Here is a 15,985-nt window from a genome sequence, read left to right as displayed (position 1 = left end):
CGAGGGAGTCCACAGCTCCTCCTAGTTTAATATCGTTGGCAAACTTACTTAATGTACATTTGATTCCTGTGTCCAGATCATTTATAAAAACATTAAAAAGCACTGGCCCTAAAATTGAGCCCTGTGGAACCCCACTGGTGACTGGCTGCCAGCCTGATGTAACTGCATTTACTACAACTCTTTGAGCCTGACCTGTCAGCCAATTGCTCACCCAATTTATTATGGACTTGTCTAGCTGTGTGCTGGACAGTTTATCCAGAAGGATATTGTGAGAGACAGTATCAAAAGCTTTGCTAAAAACCAAAACCACCACATCTACGGGCTTCCCTTGGTCAACTAGATGGTTGACCTTGTCATAAAAGGAAATTAAGTTGATTAAGCAGGACTTTCTCCTCATGAACCCATGCTGGCTATGACCAATGACTGCATTGTCTCTCAAGTGTTTTTCAATAACTCCCAGAATAACCTTCTCCATAATTTTATCAGGCACTGAAGTGAGACTGACAGGCCTGTAATTACCAGGGTCTTCCTTCTTTCCATTCTTGAAAATTGGGACAATATTTGCCAGCTTCCAGTCGACTGGGACCTCTCCAGACTCCCAAGGCCATTGAAAAACAATGGAGGTCCCGCGATGATATCGACCAGCTCTTTCAGTACCCTGGGATGAATCCCATCAGCTCCCACAGATTTATGCACATCCAGATGGAGCAGCAAGTCTCAAACACGTTCAAGGTCGGCTGGGTCTCCCCAGTCACGGTCTTCCAACACAGGGCTCTGGAGGTCCCAGAGCCCATCACTGGTGTTGAAGACAGAGGCGAAGAAGGCATTAAACGTCTCCGCTTTGTCTATGTACCTGTTTGTGAGGTGATCGACCTCATCAAGCAATGGACCAATGTTATCTCTGATTCTCCTTTTGCTGTTAACATATTTAAAAAAGCCCTTTTTGTTGTCCTTCACAGTGCTGGGCAGCTTGAACTCTAATTGAGTTTTGGCTGCACAAATTTTCTCCCTACAGTGGCAAACAACATCTTTCTAGTCCTCCTGTGTCACCTGTCCTTGTTTCCAACACCCATACACTTTCCTTTTCCTCCTAATTTCTGGAAGAAGACCCTGTTCAGCCAAGCTGGCCTTCTGCCCTGCTTGCTTAACTTCTAACACTTTGGAATTGCGTGCTTCTGTGCTTTTAAGAGATGGCTCTTAAAAAGTGACCAGCATTCACAGACCTCAATACCTTCAAAAGCAGACTCACAGGTGACCTTACTAACTAGCTCCTTCAGCAGCCCAAAGTCTGCTCTCCCAATATCCAGGGTTGAAGTTTTGTTGGCAGTTTTTCTCCTATCATCAACAATTTGAAACTCAACTACTTCGTGGTCACTGTGACCAAGACAGCCACCAATCACCACTTCACCCATGAGTCCCTCTCTGTTTACAAACAACAAATCTAGGAGGGCACCTTTCCTAGTCAGCTCCTTTAGTACCTGCACCAAGAATTTTTCTTTAACATGCTTCTTCAACATGCTTCAGAAATTTCCTGGACCTGTTTGTGTCTGCTGTATGACATTCTCAGCTGATGTACGGTAAGTTAAAATCACCCATAAGGACAAGGGCAGTTGATCTAGAGATATCCCTTAATTTCTTATAGAGTAATTCATCGGTGGTGTTGTCCTGGCTGGGTGGTCGATAGTAGACTCCCACAACAACATCCACTTTATTTGCTTTCTCCTTCATCCTTACCCAGAGGCTGTCAACCGTGTCATCACCAACTGTAAGCGCCATACAGTTCAACCCCTCCGTTATATCCAGCAGCACCCCCTCACCTCATCTGCCCTGCCTATCCCTTCTGAAGAGCCTATAACCATCTATCATGACACCCCAGTCACAGGACTCATCCTACCAGGCTTCGCTTATGCCAGTGATGTCATAGCTCTGGGACTGGGCCAAAGCTTCTAGCTCCTCTTGCTTATTCCTCATGCTGCGCACATTAGTATAAAGACATTTCAAATGTGTTCCAGTGTACTCAGCACATTGCGGAACAGACTGAAGGACCTCGCTCACACACCATGTCTCAAACATTGGCATGCCACCCCCAGGCTTATCTCTAGCTAGCCTGATTTTATCCCTTTCCCCCTTCAAATCTAGTTTAAAGTTTTTTCAATGAGCCCTCCTAACTCCTGCACAAAGATCCTTTTCCACCTTTGAGACAGGTGTACCCCCTCTGTCGCCAGCAGGCCTGGTGTTGCATAGACCAACCCATGATCAAAAAAAACAAAATTTTGCCAGTGACACCAGTCTCAGAGCCACAAACTATATGTAAGCACAAAGTGTAATTTAATGGAAATCATTAATAGTTACCTGAGTAACGGATCTTGAATCCTTTCTTGCTGGTTGCATGATCAGTTGACCAGCGAAGATATAGCAGGTTCATTTTGCTTGTAAAGTTCAGTTGTCCAGTATGATTTCCACTTAAAGCAGCCAGTAGAGGGCTTTGCCCAGAAGAACCTTCAGAGATGAATAAAGAAACTGTTGAAGCTTTAAAGTACTACCAGTTTAAGTAATCCTTTCCATATTTTAACTCAGCTGTGAATGTGAATATACAAGGAAAGATTAGGAAATAATGTGACACATTGTTGCCAGTGAAATAATTAACAGATCTCTATTTAAACTATCCATCCAGTTTTAGGTTTTCACTAGAGGGCACAAGAAAAAATCTTGGTACAAACAAACTGAAATACAAAACAATGAGTGTTTTGCCATAAACACTGAAAAATTAGTGGATTTTTATTTTTAATTCATTTCTTTTTGGAAGAACTACTTTGAATGAGGTTACATTTCTGCTCATTGTCCTTTTATATCTAATATTTATTTAAACTCTTTTCCAACTAGTGAGTGGCAGCAAATCTATATATTCCTTGACATTGTGCAGCTAGAGTAATTTTAAACACCACCATATTACATAGTGAACACAGCTAAACGATGCCCTGTCACATATAAGATCATCACAGTTTCACTGTGGAATACACATATGTGTAAGTGCTATGAATTTACAAAACATACTTCATTAGAACTCAGCTCTGTTAAAAGATAGTGTGCTTATTATAGTATCATTTTAGTGTAAAAAAATATACACTTATGGTAAATACAAGATGATGAAAAAATATGTACTGGCACTAGACCAATATCTTCACCACAATAAAATCCAATAAAACCCTAGAAACACAAATAATGATTTGAGGGCTAACTATATAATAAAACATAGATGCAAGAGAAAAAAAAAAAAAAGTATCAAACCAATCTCTGACTGAAAGCTTTCTAAAACCTGAAATGGCATCATCTTCTTCCTCCATATGAAGGTTATGTTTTCTCCAGCTGAACTCCTCCCTTTCATATGACTTTTGCTCCACATTTTTCAATTTTAGGAAAGCCACGTTCAACCAACATTAACTTGGCCAAAGCAGCTATTTCAAACAAAGAGGCTGCTTCATTCATTTTTGCTGAGTTTGAGCAGCTGCAGCCTGATCAGCTCTTCTTATGTTACATGAAAACACAAAAATAAAACTGATTCAAAGGACACCTAAAAATTGAATACAATTGTTGTCAGCCTTCTCCCCTTCCAGTTCAATAAAAAATAAGTATATTTTCTGATCAGGACATTTCAGGTACAAAAGGGAGGCTATAAAAGCCACAGCAAACCATAAATATTGACAACTTCCCAGTCCTTAGGAAGTATAGTTCAGTCACCATAACGACAACACTACAACTAAATAAGTATTACTAAATAAACTCTAAATAATAAATACATATACAAAATAAGAACAAATAAGCATAGATTTAAGCACAGGTTGCCCAGCATGCCCTCATCAAAATGCTTTGTGGCTTGTTTGTTTTTCATCTTAGGGAGTTAGTGTTTGATGATTACAGTGTAAGATAAACGATAAGGAATGCCAAGGTCAATTCCTATTTTTGCTTGAAAAAATGATTTAGAACATGATAATTCATTTAGTGTCTCTGTGCTTCACCCTGGGTTTTATAAAATCTGTTTAATACACTTTACTTGTTACAGTTTAGAATGTATATGTTCTTTCAAAATTCTCAAATAAAGGGGCTAAAAGAGTACAATTACAAATAAAGATCTAGTACATACAAAAAGGTGAGAAACTTTCCTTATTAGCGATCGTTAAATTAGTTTGCAGCACCACATGCCACACCACATTTTTTAGCCATTGGGAGATCAGAGGAATGATTCAATGTATTTTAGTTGCTTTGTTTTTCCTGAAGTTGAGTTTCAGTTTCCATACCTTACCTAGCAGGCAGCTCTTCAGCTGATGTTCAGGAAAGTCAGCAGCATGACTTAGATGTTCTTGAGTATGATATTTTATTTTTTTTTAAATTATTTTAGAGTTTGCCTATAAAAGGCAATGAATATTCAACTTCTGGTGCGCTGACCTGTCATATGATGTTTTCCTGAATATTAGGTAAAAGTTGATATTTCCATCTAATTTCAATGACAGAATTTTGTTTATTTCAGGGAGAAAAAAAAAATCAAAGAATATTTGCTGTATTAAATGAATACTGTTTAGTGTAAGTAGCCTGAATACAGTGTTTTCAAGTTCAAAAGCTTTTAATAATTGCATTAATGGTACATTTATGGCTTCTCTGGTTTAGAAGATAGATGGGATTTCCTAAGGGTCTGACTGATAAGCGGGAATGTCTAATGGGTTTATTGCTTTCAGCTGACCAGGGTAGCCTTATTGACTGGATACCTATACTGATCATCATCCAGCTGCTGAAGCACCATAATTTACAATGTGGTCAGTTAGGTGTATTCACTATTTTGGTTTGCATTCCAAAGCTGCCTTTTAAAGTAATCAGAGACCTGTGCCTTAGCACTGTTTCTCTAAAAGTTGTCTTGCCAATCTTTATATAGTTTCTGCGTAAAGTTTGGTGACGTATCTTTACCTGGTGTAGATAGACCCGTGCAGTTCTACTAATTTAAATGAAGGTATGCTGGTTTGGACCACACAAGGTCCCGGACTATGATATATATTTATTGCAAAATGCAGTAATACAGAGAAATACCTAAGTTAGCTCTGAATGAGCTAGTCTGAGTTATATCCATCACTGGAACAGTATAGCCACATCAGCATTGCCTTCTGCCTCAAAAAACTCATCATGCTGAGATGTAGAACTAATTAGCCTAGCAAAGCACATTGCTAATGTGGCCACGGGGACACAAGCAAGTATCTCTGCAAGGCACTGCAATGTGCCATATTTAAATATCAACTTGTTGAGAGCTAGCCCAGGAATCTCTACATGGCACTGTATTGAGAGGTTATAAATATGCCATTATCTTTCTCATTTAAGTTTGCTGGTAGGTGGTAGAAAAAATGACTTCAGTAGAGCTGCACTAGAGATGAATTTGTAAGAATGTGATTTCATGTCATGAAATGACAATGCTTAAAAATGTAGTTACTATGATAATTCTTCTTTCAGATCTATTATTGATAATCTGGTTTCATTAAATTTAAATGTATAAGAAAGAAAACAAAAATTTTCATCAGGAGCATTAAGCAGTTTCAACAGAATTTTTCAAAAGAAAACAAAGTGATCAGACCACTAGAAAAGTTCCAGGCATACTACATATTGTCTTGATGCTAAATACAAAATACAGTGGAGGAAAAGGCAATCTTAATAGATTTTTTTCAGACTATTTTCTCCACTAACCTGACAAGGACCAATACGCACATTATAAAGAAAAAAAAATGTTAATGAACTGACATTTTTAAAAGAATGAATATTTTTCTGTTTTTTTCAGAATGCTGTTATCAAAAATTGACAATATTTTAATACTTTTAGACATTAAAAAGCTACTACTTAAGAAAAATACTTAGAGAAAGATACTTCAAAACATATGACTTTTTAATATTTTTCATGTTATGAAACTCCCATAGTGAATGTTAATCAGTTCAATCAGTTATCATATATGCTTGGTTAATGAGGGTAGATATGATAATGATATCCAAATGAATAAAAATATATTAAAGAACAATCAGGGACTAGTTATTCTCATCAATCAATGAGAATGGAACCAGTGATAATAAGCTCAGAATTCAGTAGAAAATAAGAATAGCCTGTTAAGTAAATAGGGCCCTTTGAGAGGTTGCTGCTATGAGTACCACTCTATAAATTGAGTTTTTGTAATTTCTCTACTCTTTGTTCCAAAACAAATGGTCAAATTCTTTAACAGGTATATTCAGCCAAGGTACAGCACTGGTTCTGCTATGCCATGGAGAGAATAGACTGGATATTTGGACTCAAATTTGAGTATTTAGCCTCAGATAATTTTATTAAATTGGACAAATGTAATTATACCCCCAAAATATTTCTTCACCAGAAATGATCCACTACAAAACAGCACGTTAACTTCTCCTTTCAGACACCTCCATGCATTTCCAAGGAAATAGAAAACTGTATGACTTTCATAAGAATGCTGCAGCTGCTGCTGCTCCTTCTCTATCAATACCTAAGAAAATTTAAAAGTTTCTTTGTCTTGAATACATCTAAAAAAACTTTAATGGGTTAACAGATTTAGACTTAAGGCAAAAGTAATAGAAATACTGGACTATTTTTTCTATTTCAGATGTATCAATGCATTATGAAACCAACAGTTGGAAATCAAGGCCCATTTGACCCGGTATTTTTTCTTTTGTGGTTAGATAGAATTTAAATCTCTCTTACCATCAAATACCTCCAGCTCATCAAACTGCTTTTCACTTTGAAACATTTCTACAAAGATGGAGATGTTATATCCTGGCTCAACCTTTATAGTCCAAGAACAGGTCTGAGAGTTGGGATAGGTGCCTGGATAACCCGGACTGAGGATCACTCCTGATGATTCTGTACGGATTTCATTCGCTGGACATTGTGCTAAAAAGGACACAGCAAGAAGAACAAGAATACCACCAATGAAATAAAGTGTTTCCTTTCCATGAAAAAGAAAGTATTATTTTTCAGAGATATATATGCTTCAGGTTCAGTTTCCAAATGAAAACATGTTAAAATTGTATTCTATATGGAAGGAAGAATAAAGTTCCCTTTAGCACAAACAGAAACAGGACCACCTTTATAAACCTTGCATTTATGAAACAGGATACTAATTATAGTAAAATATTCATCCAGAAATATGTCACAGCCCAAAGGGTTTACAGTCAAGGGATTCATATATGCTGGTGTGATCATTCACATAGGTGAGGTCAAAGTCCTGGTAAAACATTTTATTTGGAAACCTAGTAGCTGTCTTCTATTTGAGTTCTTAAAGAAAAGACCCATCTTTAAGAATGAAGTCTGTTACATGAACATGAAAACATATTGGAGCTTTTAGGCACACCAGATCATTTGAAAACATACATGTTTTACGCAGACAAAGGGTTTATTTTGGATGCAGAATACTCCAAGTCATCCAAGACCTTCTCAACAACGACTTCCCCTGTTATTTAAACTCTAAACACATAACATTTTACAAACAGTTTCACCTGGTATTCATAGGTGTTTATGATCTCTGCATATGACAAGGAGTATACTATACTAAAATATGGTCAATTTTATATCCTAAATACTGGTTTTGATTAAGAAATTCTTTTGTTGGTCACTGTTTTTCTTTAATATTTTGCCTCTCATGCAGGACTGATTTTTTCATATCTGTTTGCTGTTGAGGTCTGATATATTTTGTCCACAGTTTCATAATATATGTGCATATTAACAATGGTTTTTGTGTAAGATTCACAAATATATCTTGACAGAAATGCATTCCTGGAAACTGTCTGGCACAGTACCCAAGTACTTGCATAAATTAAAGGTTATAGGAAAGGTGAAAAACATAATAATAGAGGAAAAATGTTCATGGGAAAAAATATGTTACGGGGGAAAAACACACATAACTATCAGAAACAAACATTAAAAACTGGACCATTTCCCTCAGCTGTCCTTTTACAAACTTGGAGGTGAAATTTAGGTTCAGTTGTAGCCAAGAAGAATTTTGCCGTAAACTTTTGGAAAACAGTGTCAGGACTTTATCTTTAACTGTCTTCTCAGAGAAATTAAGCATACTGGTAGAGAAGGAAATTATATTTTATAAAAGACGTCCAGTCTTTACCTTCTGTTCCATATACTGGGAACAAATCTGAACCCTCCACCAGAAGCAACAATGCAAACAAAATAGGAATTTCATCAATTAATTTACAGATAAATTAAAAATCACTTTCCTTCATAGTGCATAGACTTTTATGTTTGAGCATCTGGCTTATTCCTGTCCTTTCTCTAACCTAGATGCAGTTTTCCAGACTTGCATGTGGAAGGTAAGAGAAAGTGTACCTACCTGAGTTGGACAATACAACATTCCATTCTTCGTCCCAGATTCTTTAGAATATTTTAAATAATGATACATTAAGTAAGAAAGATACGAGTTTCAAAATTAACTTACAAACTCTTTTTCTGAGGACTACCAATTTCTTAATGGCACCAAAGTTTAGAAAAAAAGAAAATAAAAATCAAACCAGTCCTTTTCTGACTGTTCCAAGACTTGCCTAGATCTGACTTATAGGTTGAGCCTTCAGCACAAAATTCAGGGTGATTTTTCTTCAGCTGTGATTTTTTTATACTATAGCATAAATTATAAATAACTTATCTAAAAGCCACTCTGATTTTTTAGGGATGTAAGAATAGGGGAAAGCATGAAAAAGTAAAAACTACCTATTACTCATTTTTGTCATAACTTTTTCTTCTTCAGTCTGCTCTAATAGACTGGAGAATATGTAGCATTATCGTGCCAGCAAATGCAGGAAGTAATATTAGATTTTTGAAATCCTCTCTTCCTCTCCTCCCCCTCACCTTGTTTACCTAAAAAATTTCTTCAATCAGAGAGATAAATGTCAGCCTGCAAAAGAGAGGGATGTAATATGCAAGTGAGAATATACCATCAAGCAAGGAGAACAAGGTGTGGGCTGGGGAAAAAATGGTAACCAAATAATTTTTCCTTGGCATGTGTCCCTTTCTGCTATCACTTGACAGCACTGACTGTAGCAGACAGTATCTCTAAAAGGTAAAACCACTTTTCATAGAAGACATCCTAAGAGAGGGAAAGCCTATGGGGTAATGGTATACAAAGTAGTAAGAATCCTCTTGGCAATTTTAATTCAGGGATTGTCTCTTGAGATAGAAACACCTGTAGCCCAATCACACGCAGAAATTTCACAGGAGCTGCTGTGTAAGAATACAGTGTTGCATGTATTTAATGACAGTAGCTTCTCTTTCTCATTATCTTAAAATGAAACACACTGTTACTTTGACTTCCTATATTTTTCAGAGTAAGAGAAGAATAACTTGAGAAAATACAGTCAACAAGTGCTCTGACTCATGAATCTGCAGCAATTACCAGTAAAACAGCAAATCATCATAGAACAACATTGGGCAGAAACATATTGTCAGATAAATAAAAACTATTTTCTTTTAGTTAAATACATGAGACTTATTCCTGAACAGAAGTTTGTCTAGCTACGTGGCATTTCCTGCCATACATGCAGTAAAAGTGCTCATCAGTTATGAAGAGTAGCTGACATGACACAGTTCCACAACCTGCTTTACCCCATAGTATCATTTGCTTATGCTGCAAGACTATTTTTAAGAAAAGAAGATAGCTTTTACTGATCCAGTATTGGCTTCACCAGAATGTTTGTTATATCGTTAAAGTCTACTAGAGCAACTTGTGGATTAAGAGCTGGTCTTCAAAGTCATAAATTACAAGTATCCTGGAGAAATCAGTAATGCTGTCAGACTTTTCACAGCGAGACACAGTGATTCTTTTCAACACTAGAAAACTATCACTTCACTGGATAAACTATGCTTTAAGAAATGGCTACCATCGACTAAACATGACATAAAAGTAGTTGCAAAGCACAGAACATTTGGAAGGAAGGTATGGGACTGTAGCAAGTACCTCTGGAGTGGTTTTTAATAAACATTCCATATCTAAAAAATAACAGCAGAGATGGTAAGGGTACAACTGCCTTTTGTTGCCTGCTTTTCCTCAGCATCTTAAGGAGTTATGGAAATGACCATTGGTCAAATTACTCATGAAACAAATTATTTACTGGTCATTCAGATTTGGGGCCTGCAAACAAAATCTGGATGTTATACAGATACAGTCCAGACAAAACTAAAGCCAGGTGATCTCATAAAATGGAAAGTGTGATGATATATTCTTCCAGAAAAGTTTACAGTTGGGTTAATCTAAAAGGTGATTATCACAGCCCTTTATGTGGGTGCTCTTTCAGCTAAGTTCCCACAGGTATCATTTCCAAAGAGGTGCACTATAAGTATTTTCTTAAGAACAGGCTGCATGAACTTCTGTTTACTTACTGGAGTATATGAAGTTTTGGGAATCTGGGATGGAGGATTTTCAAGCAAGAATAAGATTCAAAATTACAGTTTGAAACTCCTGAGATCAGTTTACAATGATCCACAGAACATTGTCGTAAAGTGTTGAGATATTCTTCACTAACTCAAGAAACTCACTGCAAGTATATGAAAGAAATGGAGCCAGGGAAGGAAATGCAGTGAAAAAATAGAGGAAAGTCACCAATCCAGAGAAGTGAAAATTGTTAGTTTCCTTTGGGAAAAAGAAATGTCATAGAATAGGAAGAAAGACAATCACACTCAAGAAAGCACAGCCACCTTGACTATGAACATCTCAGAAACCTCTGAAAATACTCCAGATGAGAATTGGCCACTGTAAGAATGGTCTGCAAAAAGAAAAAGAGACAGGACTAGGAAATTGCAGGGAGAAAAAAAAAGATAAAAAACTCACAGAAATTACTTCTGCCTTTTTCTTTCACCTGCTTTGCTCTTAGATCATCTATTTTTTTCCTGTAAAAGACATCAGAGACAAAAAGAGAAGCAGAAAAAAAGGCAAGGAGATAGCTTGTTTGCTAGGTTTGAAAAAATAACAACAAAAAATCATTTTTTTCAAAAGCAAGTAAAAGTTACCAATAACAGAGAAAGACTGCTGCTACTTTTCTCATTCCTCGCAGCTGATTCTTAAGAAGGGACCTGAAACTAATTTATTTACCACAGGGAAAAATGTGCTTTTTGCAGATGTTTCCTCATGCCCTTCTCTCATAATTGAGGAAAAGTATGATGTTGCTTTGTAATTAAGAACATTTATTTGGTGGGTGAATATTAAAAATCAACAGCTTAAAGGTCAGAGAATTTCCTTGGAAAAAATCATCACCTCTATGCAACATAAGACACAGAACAATGCAGGATTGCTGTAGGAATTCTTTCCTCCATATATTATATTGTATTCACTTAGTGGACTTCAAAACTTTACTAATAGAACAATTTCCAAAAGGAAGCAGTACTGTTTATGTGAAAAAAATGCACCTCTAATACAAATCTGTGCAAATAGTAACACAAAGGGTGAAAGAGGTTATGGAATATTCTTCTGTGGTACTGAGACAAAAATAGTGTCTTGTGAGGCCTCCCTCAGCATATTCTTAGGGTAGAAAATTCAAGTCAAAATGATATGTTTTCTAAGCTGTAAATAGCTCAGTACCTCTCCTGTGCTAGAGCAGAAGTGGCCAAATCTTACACAGCAAGCTATAACTCTAATTTTTCCTATGGCCAAGATTCACTTCCTATGGTTAAGAGTCATTGGACAAGAGGTCCCTTCCAACCTCAACCATTCACAGGAGACATACCACAGGGACTTGTGGTATGTCTTGAGGAACTTGTTCTGGAGTAGTTCAGGGACATGGGAAGGCAGACAGTATATTGCTCCTTTGCAGTTTGGGAGGCTGGTTACACCACGGTATTACGTGGCAAATCGGCAACGTTCATCTTGGCAGCCTTTGCTGGCTCTCTTTCTCCACCATAATGAATTACTCATCAACTTCCCCCTGGTGTAGCTTAGCTGCTGATTACATGACTTAATCTCTAGAGTAGAAGCTAGACTTGACATAGGAGTCATATGGTTAAAGACATAAAATTGAGATACTGAGACAATGGGACTGCTTCACCTTGCTCTATAAAACAAAAGGCACATCTATTTTCCAATACCACTAATAAATAGTATTTATCAATTGAATAAAAATAAACTCCACAATGGTGTTTTCTTGATATCATATACACAACAGGTGAAAACAAAGATCTGCAATTTGGACCTTTTTGTTCTATAATATTAGCTATCACCTTTAGCATGGTATTTCAAAACAGAATACTCCTAAATACAAAGTCACACAAATTGCTTCTGTTGAGGCATACATATTCCACTGTTCATACTGTTTCTTTTATTTGTCAATCAATTAACACATTAACATCATATTCTTCAGTATTATATTTGATACCTTCTGGACTCTCTTCTGCCACCTAAGCTACAGAGTGATTCAACTCCCTACACATTTAGAAGTTTAGGAATTGATGTGAAGTTTACCAATCAAGAAAATCTGAGCTGCAAAACACAGAATTAGATGCTTGAGCCACAGAAAATATTTAATTATAATTTATTTATATGGATATTCCATGAACTTTAAAAGTAGATATTGTAAAATGATTTGGAATGATAACAGGAATAAATATTAAAAACCCCTACTTTAGGCATATTGGAGGACATAAGCAATCTATTTCACATTCATTTTTAATCATATTGTTGAACATGTAAATTCCGAGTACTGTTATTTGTTGTTTTGCATAAATTCATACATAGAGGCAATACTTACAGAAAAACAACAGGAAACAACAAAGATCTTTATGTTACACAGGCGTATGTAATGAGTGCAGTGGAGCAGTGTCATAATTCTGCAGGACAGCATAACACTCTCATCACATCCTAGTTTTAAGAAACAGATTACCTAACATGGCTTTTGGAGAAATCTGATTAGATTGTTTTGGAGAAGGCCTGACTAAGCTTTTTGACTTAACTCTAATACTACTTCTGATGTCTCCATCTTTGATTTCTCTTTTTATTCATAAATATCATCACCACACTAGGACAATATTATCACACCACCTCTCTAATTTAAGTGCTTTGAGCAGTCAGATTAGAGATCTCTACCTTACACTGAATGCCAATTAGCTGTTTTACTGGTACGTCAATTTTTGTGACCAATACAGGAGTATTTCTTTCTGTGCAATGCTCATCATGCTTTAATTTACATCTCTACATTTCCCTAACAGCAATTAAAAAAGGAAAGAAATTTGTAGAAAGAGGATATAAGGATAGGATGAGAGCAGAAGCTCCAAGTGTATATACACAAATCACAAATGGTCAGCTACTGGTAAACATAAATTCATGCACAATAAGAGTATGTTCTGTAGGGTGCCTAGGACTCTGCACATTAGACAGTACCTGGCAAGTTATCATGGTACCGAGAATCATAAGAAAGTTTGTCCTCAGACAGACCAGACAAGAAGGGAAAGGGAACTGTAAGAAAAGTATGGTGTGGTGCGATTACAGCTGCTCTGGAGGTCATTCATTCAGAATGATGTAGAAGTGGTCACACTGAGACTGATTTTTCTTGCCTGTCAGATATATCATCAGACTTGTATATAGTATCCTAGAACCTGGCCTTCTATCATATAAATATATTTCTTGCCCACTACAACATAGTGGCACAGCTCAGGAGAATGAAAAGTTTTCTGGCATCTTTAAAAACTATGAAGCTGATCCAAATAAGGACAATATAAATAATTATAAACGACAGGTAAAATGCAGAAATATAAGAAGACAGTCCAAAAATTAGTTTGAAATACAATATGCAAATTACATAGCAAGTAGCAATTTTTTTCAAGTCTATCAGGATCAGATAGTATTGTATAAAAGCAGTTCTATACGACATCCCCTCAAAAGAAATAGAGTAGAATTGGAAAAGGTATCGAGAAGGATGACAAGAATGATTAAAGGTATGAAATATCCTTTGGTCTGTAGAATCATGCCATAAATATGGTGAATAGAGAACAACTCGTTACTGTTTCTTCCCCCATAAGAACTAGAGGACATGAAGTGAAAACAGCAGGTGTGAAGTTCAAAGTGGAGAAACGGAGAAACATCTTCACATATTACATAAATAAATTGTGCAACTTTGTGCACAAAACTTTTGAATTTAAATCGTTTACATGGCTTCAAAATGGGACTGAATAAATCCATAGAAGAAATAGCCAAGCCCTATACAAAGAACACCTTAGCTTAAGAGTGGCTTGGCTATAGTTGGGTGAAGGCCTTAATTAACTGCATGCTTGCAATGATCTTATGTTCTTCACTAGAAAACCATTATTGGCCGGTGCCAGAGATGGAACATTGGGTATATGGTCTGGTATATGGGATTTCTGGTCTGATCCAGAAATATGTATTTCTCCCCTTCAAACACCTAGGTTTTCAGAGTGTAACATGAGTACTTTCGTATATTTATCTAAGAGTAAACACCATAAAGATGGTAATTAAAAACACAATTTCTAAATGATCTACCAATATTTCATATGATCTAGAAGAAATATTGATAAATTTAAGCTAGAGTGTTATCATAAAATAAGAATTCAATTCAATATTTTTCTTCATAATAATAATCCATGTAAACAGAGGTATTGGAAAGGCTGGGATAAGAATAAAAACAAATAATTTTATTTTCCAGAAAGGAAAATTAAATTTACTTAAAAATACAACTACTCTGAAGAAAGGAAATCAGTTGCATCCCAAGTTATCTAAAGAAACTCCTCTCTTATGTCTGTCCAAAATAACTGTGCCAGAATCTTTACTCTAATGCCTCCAATTCCATTGTCTTCTGTCTCTGAATCACTCCAATGGCTTTTTTTTTTGTTATCAGATTATATCATTTGATGTCCTCCTTATAACTAAGTTCTGTTGTATTCATATTCAAAGAATACAAGACTGAAAGACATTAACAGGTGGTAATCTACTCCTCAACTGGAACTGTGTTATTTAATCCTTTTCATGAAAAAAAAAATCATAGTAAAGATGTTCCTAATAATCAATTAGGAACAACTTATAGTAAAATTCTATTAACTTTAATATATAGTGTAGTTTTTGAAAAAAAAAAATAACAAATACAAGAAAGGGAAGAAAATCACAAAATCTACAAAGTCTGTGAGGGAAGTACAGAGCTGCTAGATCCGTCTACAATGTCTCAAAGGACTGCAAAGAAACAAGCGTTGCTACCACCAGAGAAAGTGACGTTTCAACAGCATCTGCAAGAATTGTTGGAAATAAACTACTCCTCTGTGCTTAACAGATGGCTAATCATTATCAGAAGCTCCTAATATCTCTGTAGTTTTTACAATAATTGTTCAGTTTATTTTAGGCTTTCTTTTTTTATTTACAGCCTAATTGACAGAGTCAAGAGTTATGTTACTGTTGTTACTGTTAACCTAAAATTGAAAGCTGGATTTGCAGTACAATCATCTTATTAAAATATACCAATTGGAAAAAAAAAATCACATATCAACAAGTATTGAGTTATCTGATCAAGAAATATAGAGAAATACATAATTTTCTCATTATTTTTGCATATTTTATGGTGAGGGTCCTGAAATCAATCCTGAATCTTTTCCACCCAAAACAGGGACATGGAGTCCCTGTCTCTCAATGTATGACAGATCCCAGATTATTGTATGCACAAGTTAAGAAATTGGAGGAGTAAAAACTTTACTCAGGCATGGGTAGTCATATGGAATTACTTAATATATTATAGCATCAAGAAACTAATGCAGCTTGTACTATGAATCCTTTATTAATTTTTAAATCATGGAAATAGAGAGCCATGGTAACAGTAAGGAAGGTACACATACAGCTATTAATAAAGTGTCACAATAATTGCTGTGCTTCCAGTGTTACCTGTTGTACATATGGATGTTGTTACCTCATGATATGGAAGATGCTCCATCCATAATTACATATTATAGAGCAAAGCTAATCCCAGTTAAT

The 15,985-nt window shown here is 35.9% G+C and overlaps 1 protein-coding gene across 1 annotated transcript in view; it reads right to left on the bottom strand.

The window, feature by feature from the left end:
• Nucleotides 1-15,985, bottom strand: part of CSMD1 (CUB and Sushi multiple domains 1) — a 1,345,565-nt gene that overhangs the window by 113,660 nt on the left and 1,215,920 nt on the right. Inside the window, 2 exon segments of the mRNA XM_019474454.1 lie at nt 2,353-2,499; nt 6,736-6,924. Coding sequence (XP_019329999.1) covers nt 2,353-2,499; nt 6,736-6,924 — 336 coding nt within the window.

This window comes from Aptenodytes forsteri, unplaced genomic scaffold (genome assembly GCF_000699145.1).
Source record: "Aptenodytes forsteri isolate BGI_AS27 unplaced genomic scaffold, ASM69914v1 Scaffold100, whole genome shotgun sequence".
In the NCBI taxonomy this organism is placed as follows: Eukaryota; Metazoa; Chordata; class Aves; order Sphenisciformes; family Spheniscidae; genus Aptenodytes; species Aptenodytes forsteri.
This window is presented reverse-complemented; position numbering and strand designations above follow the sequence as displayed.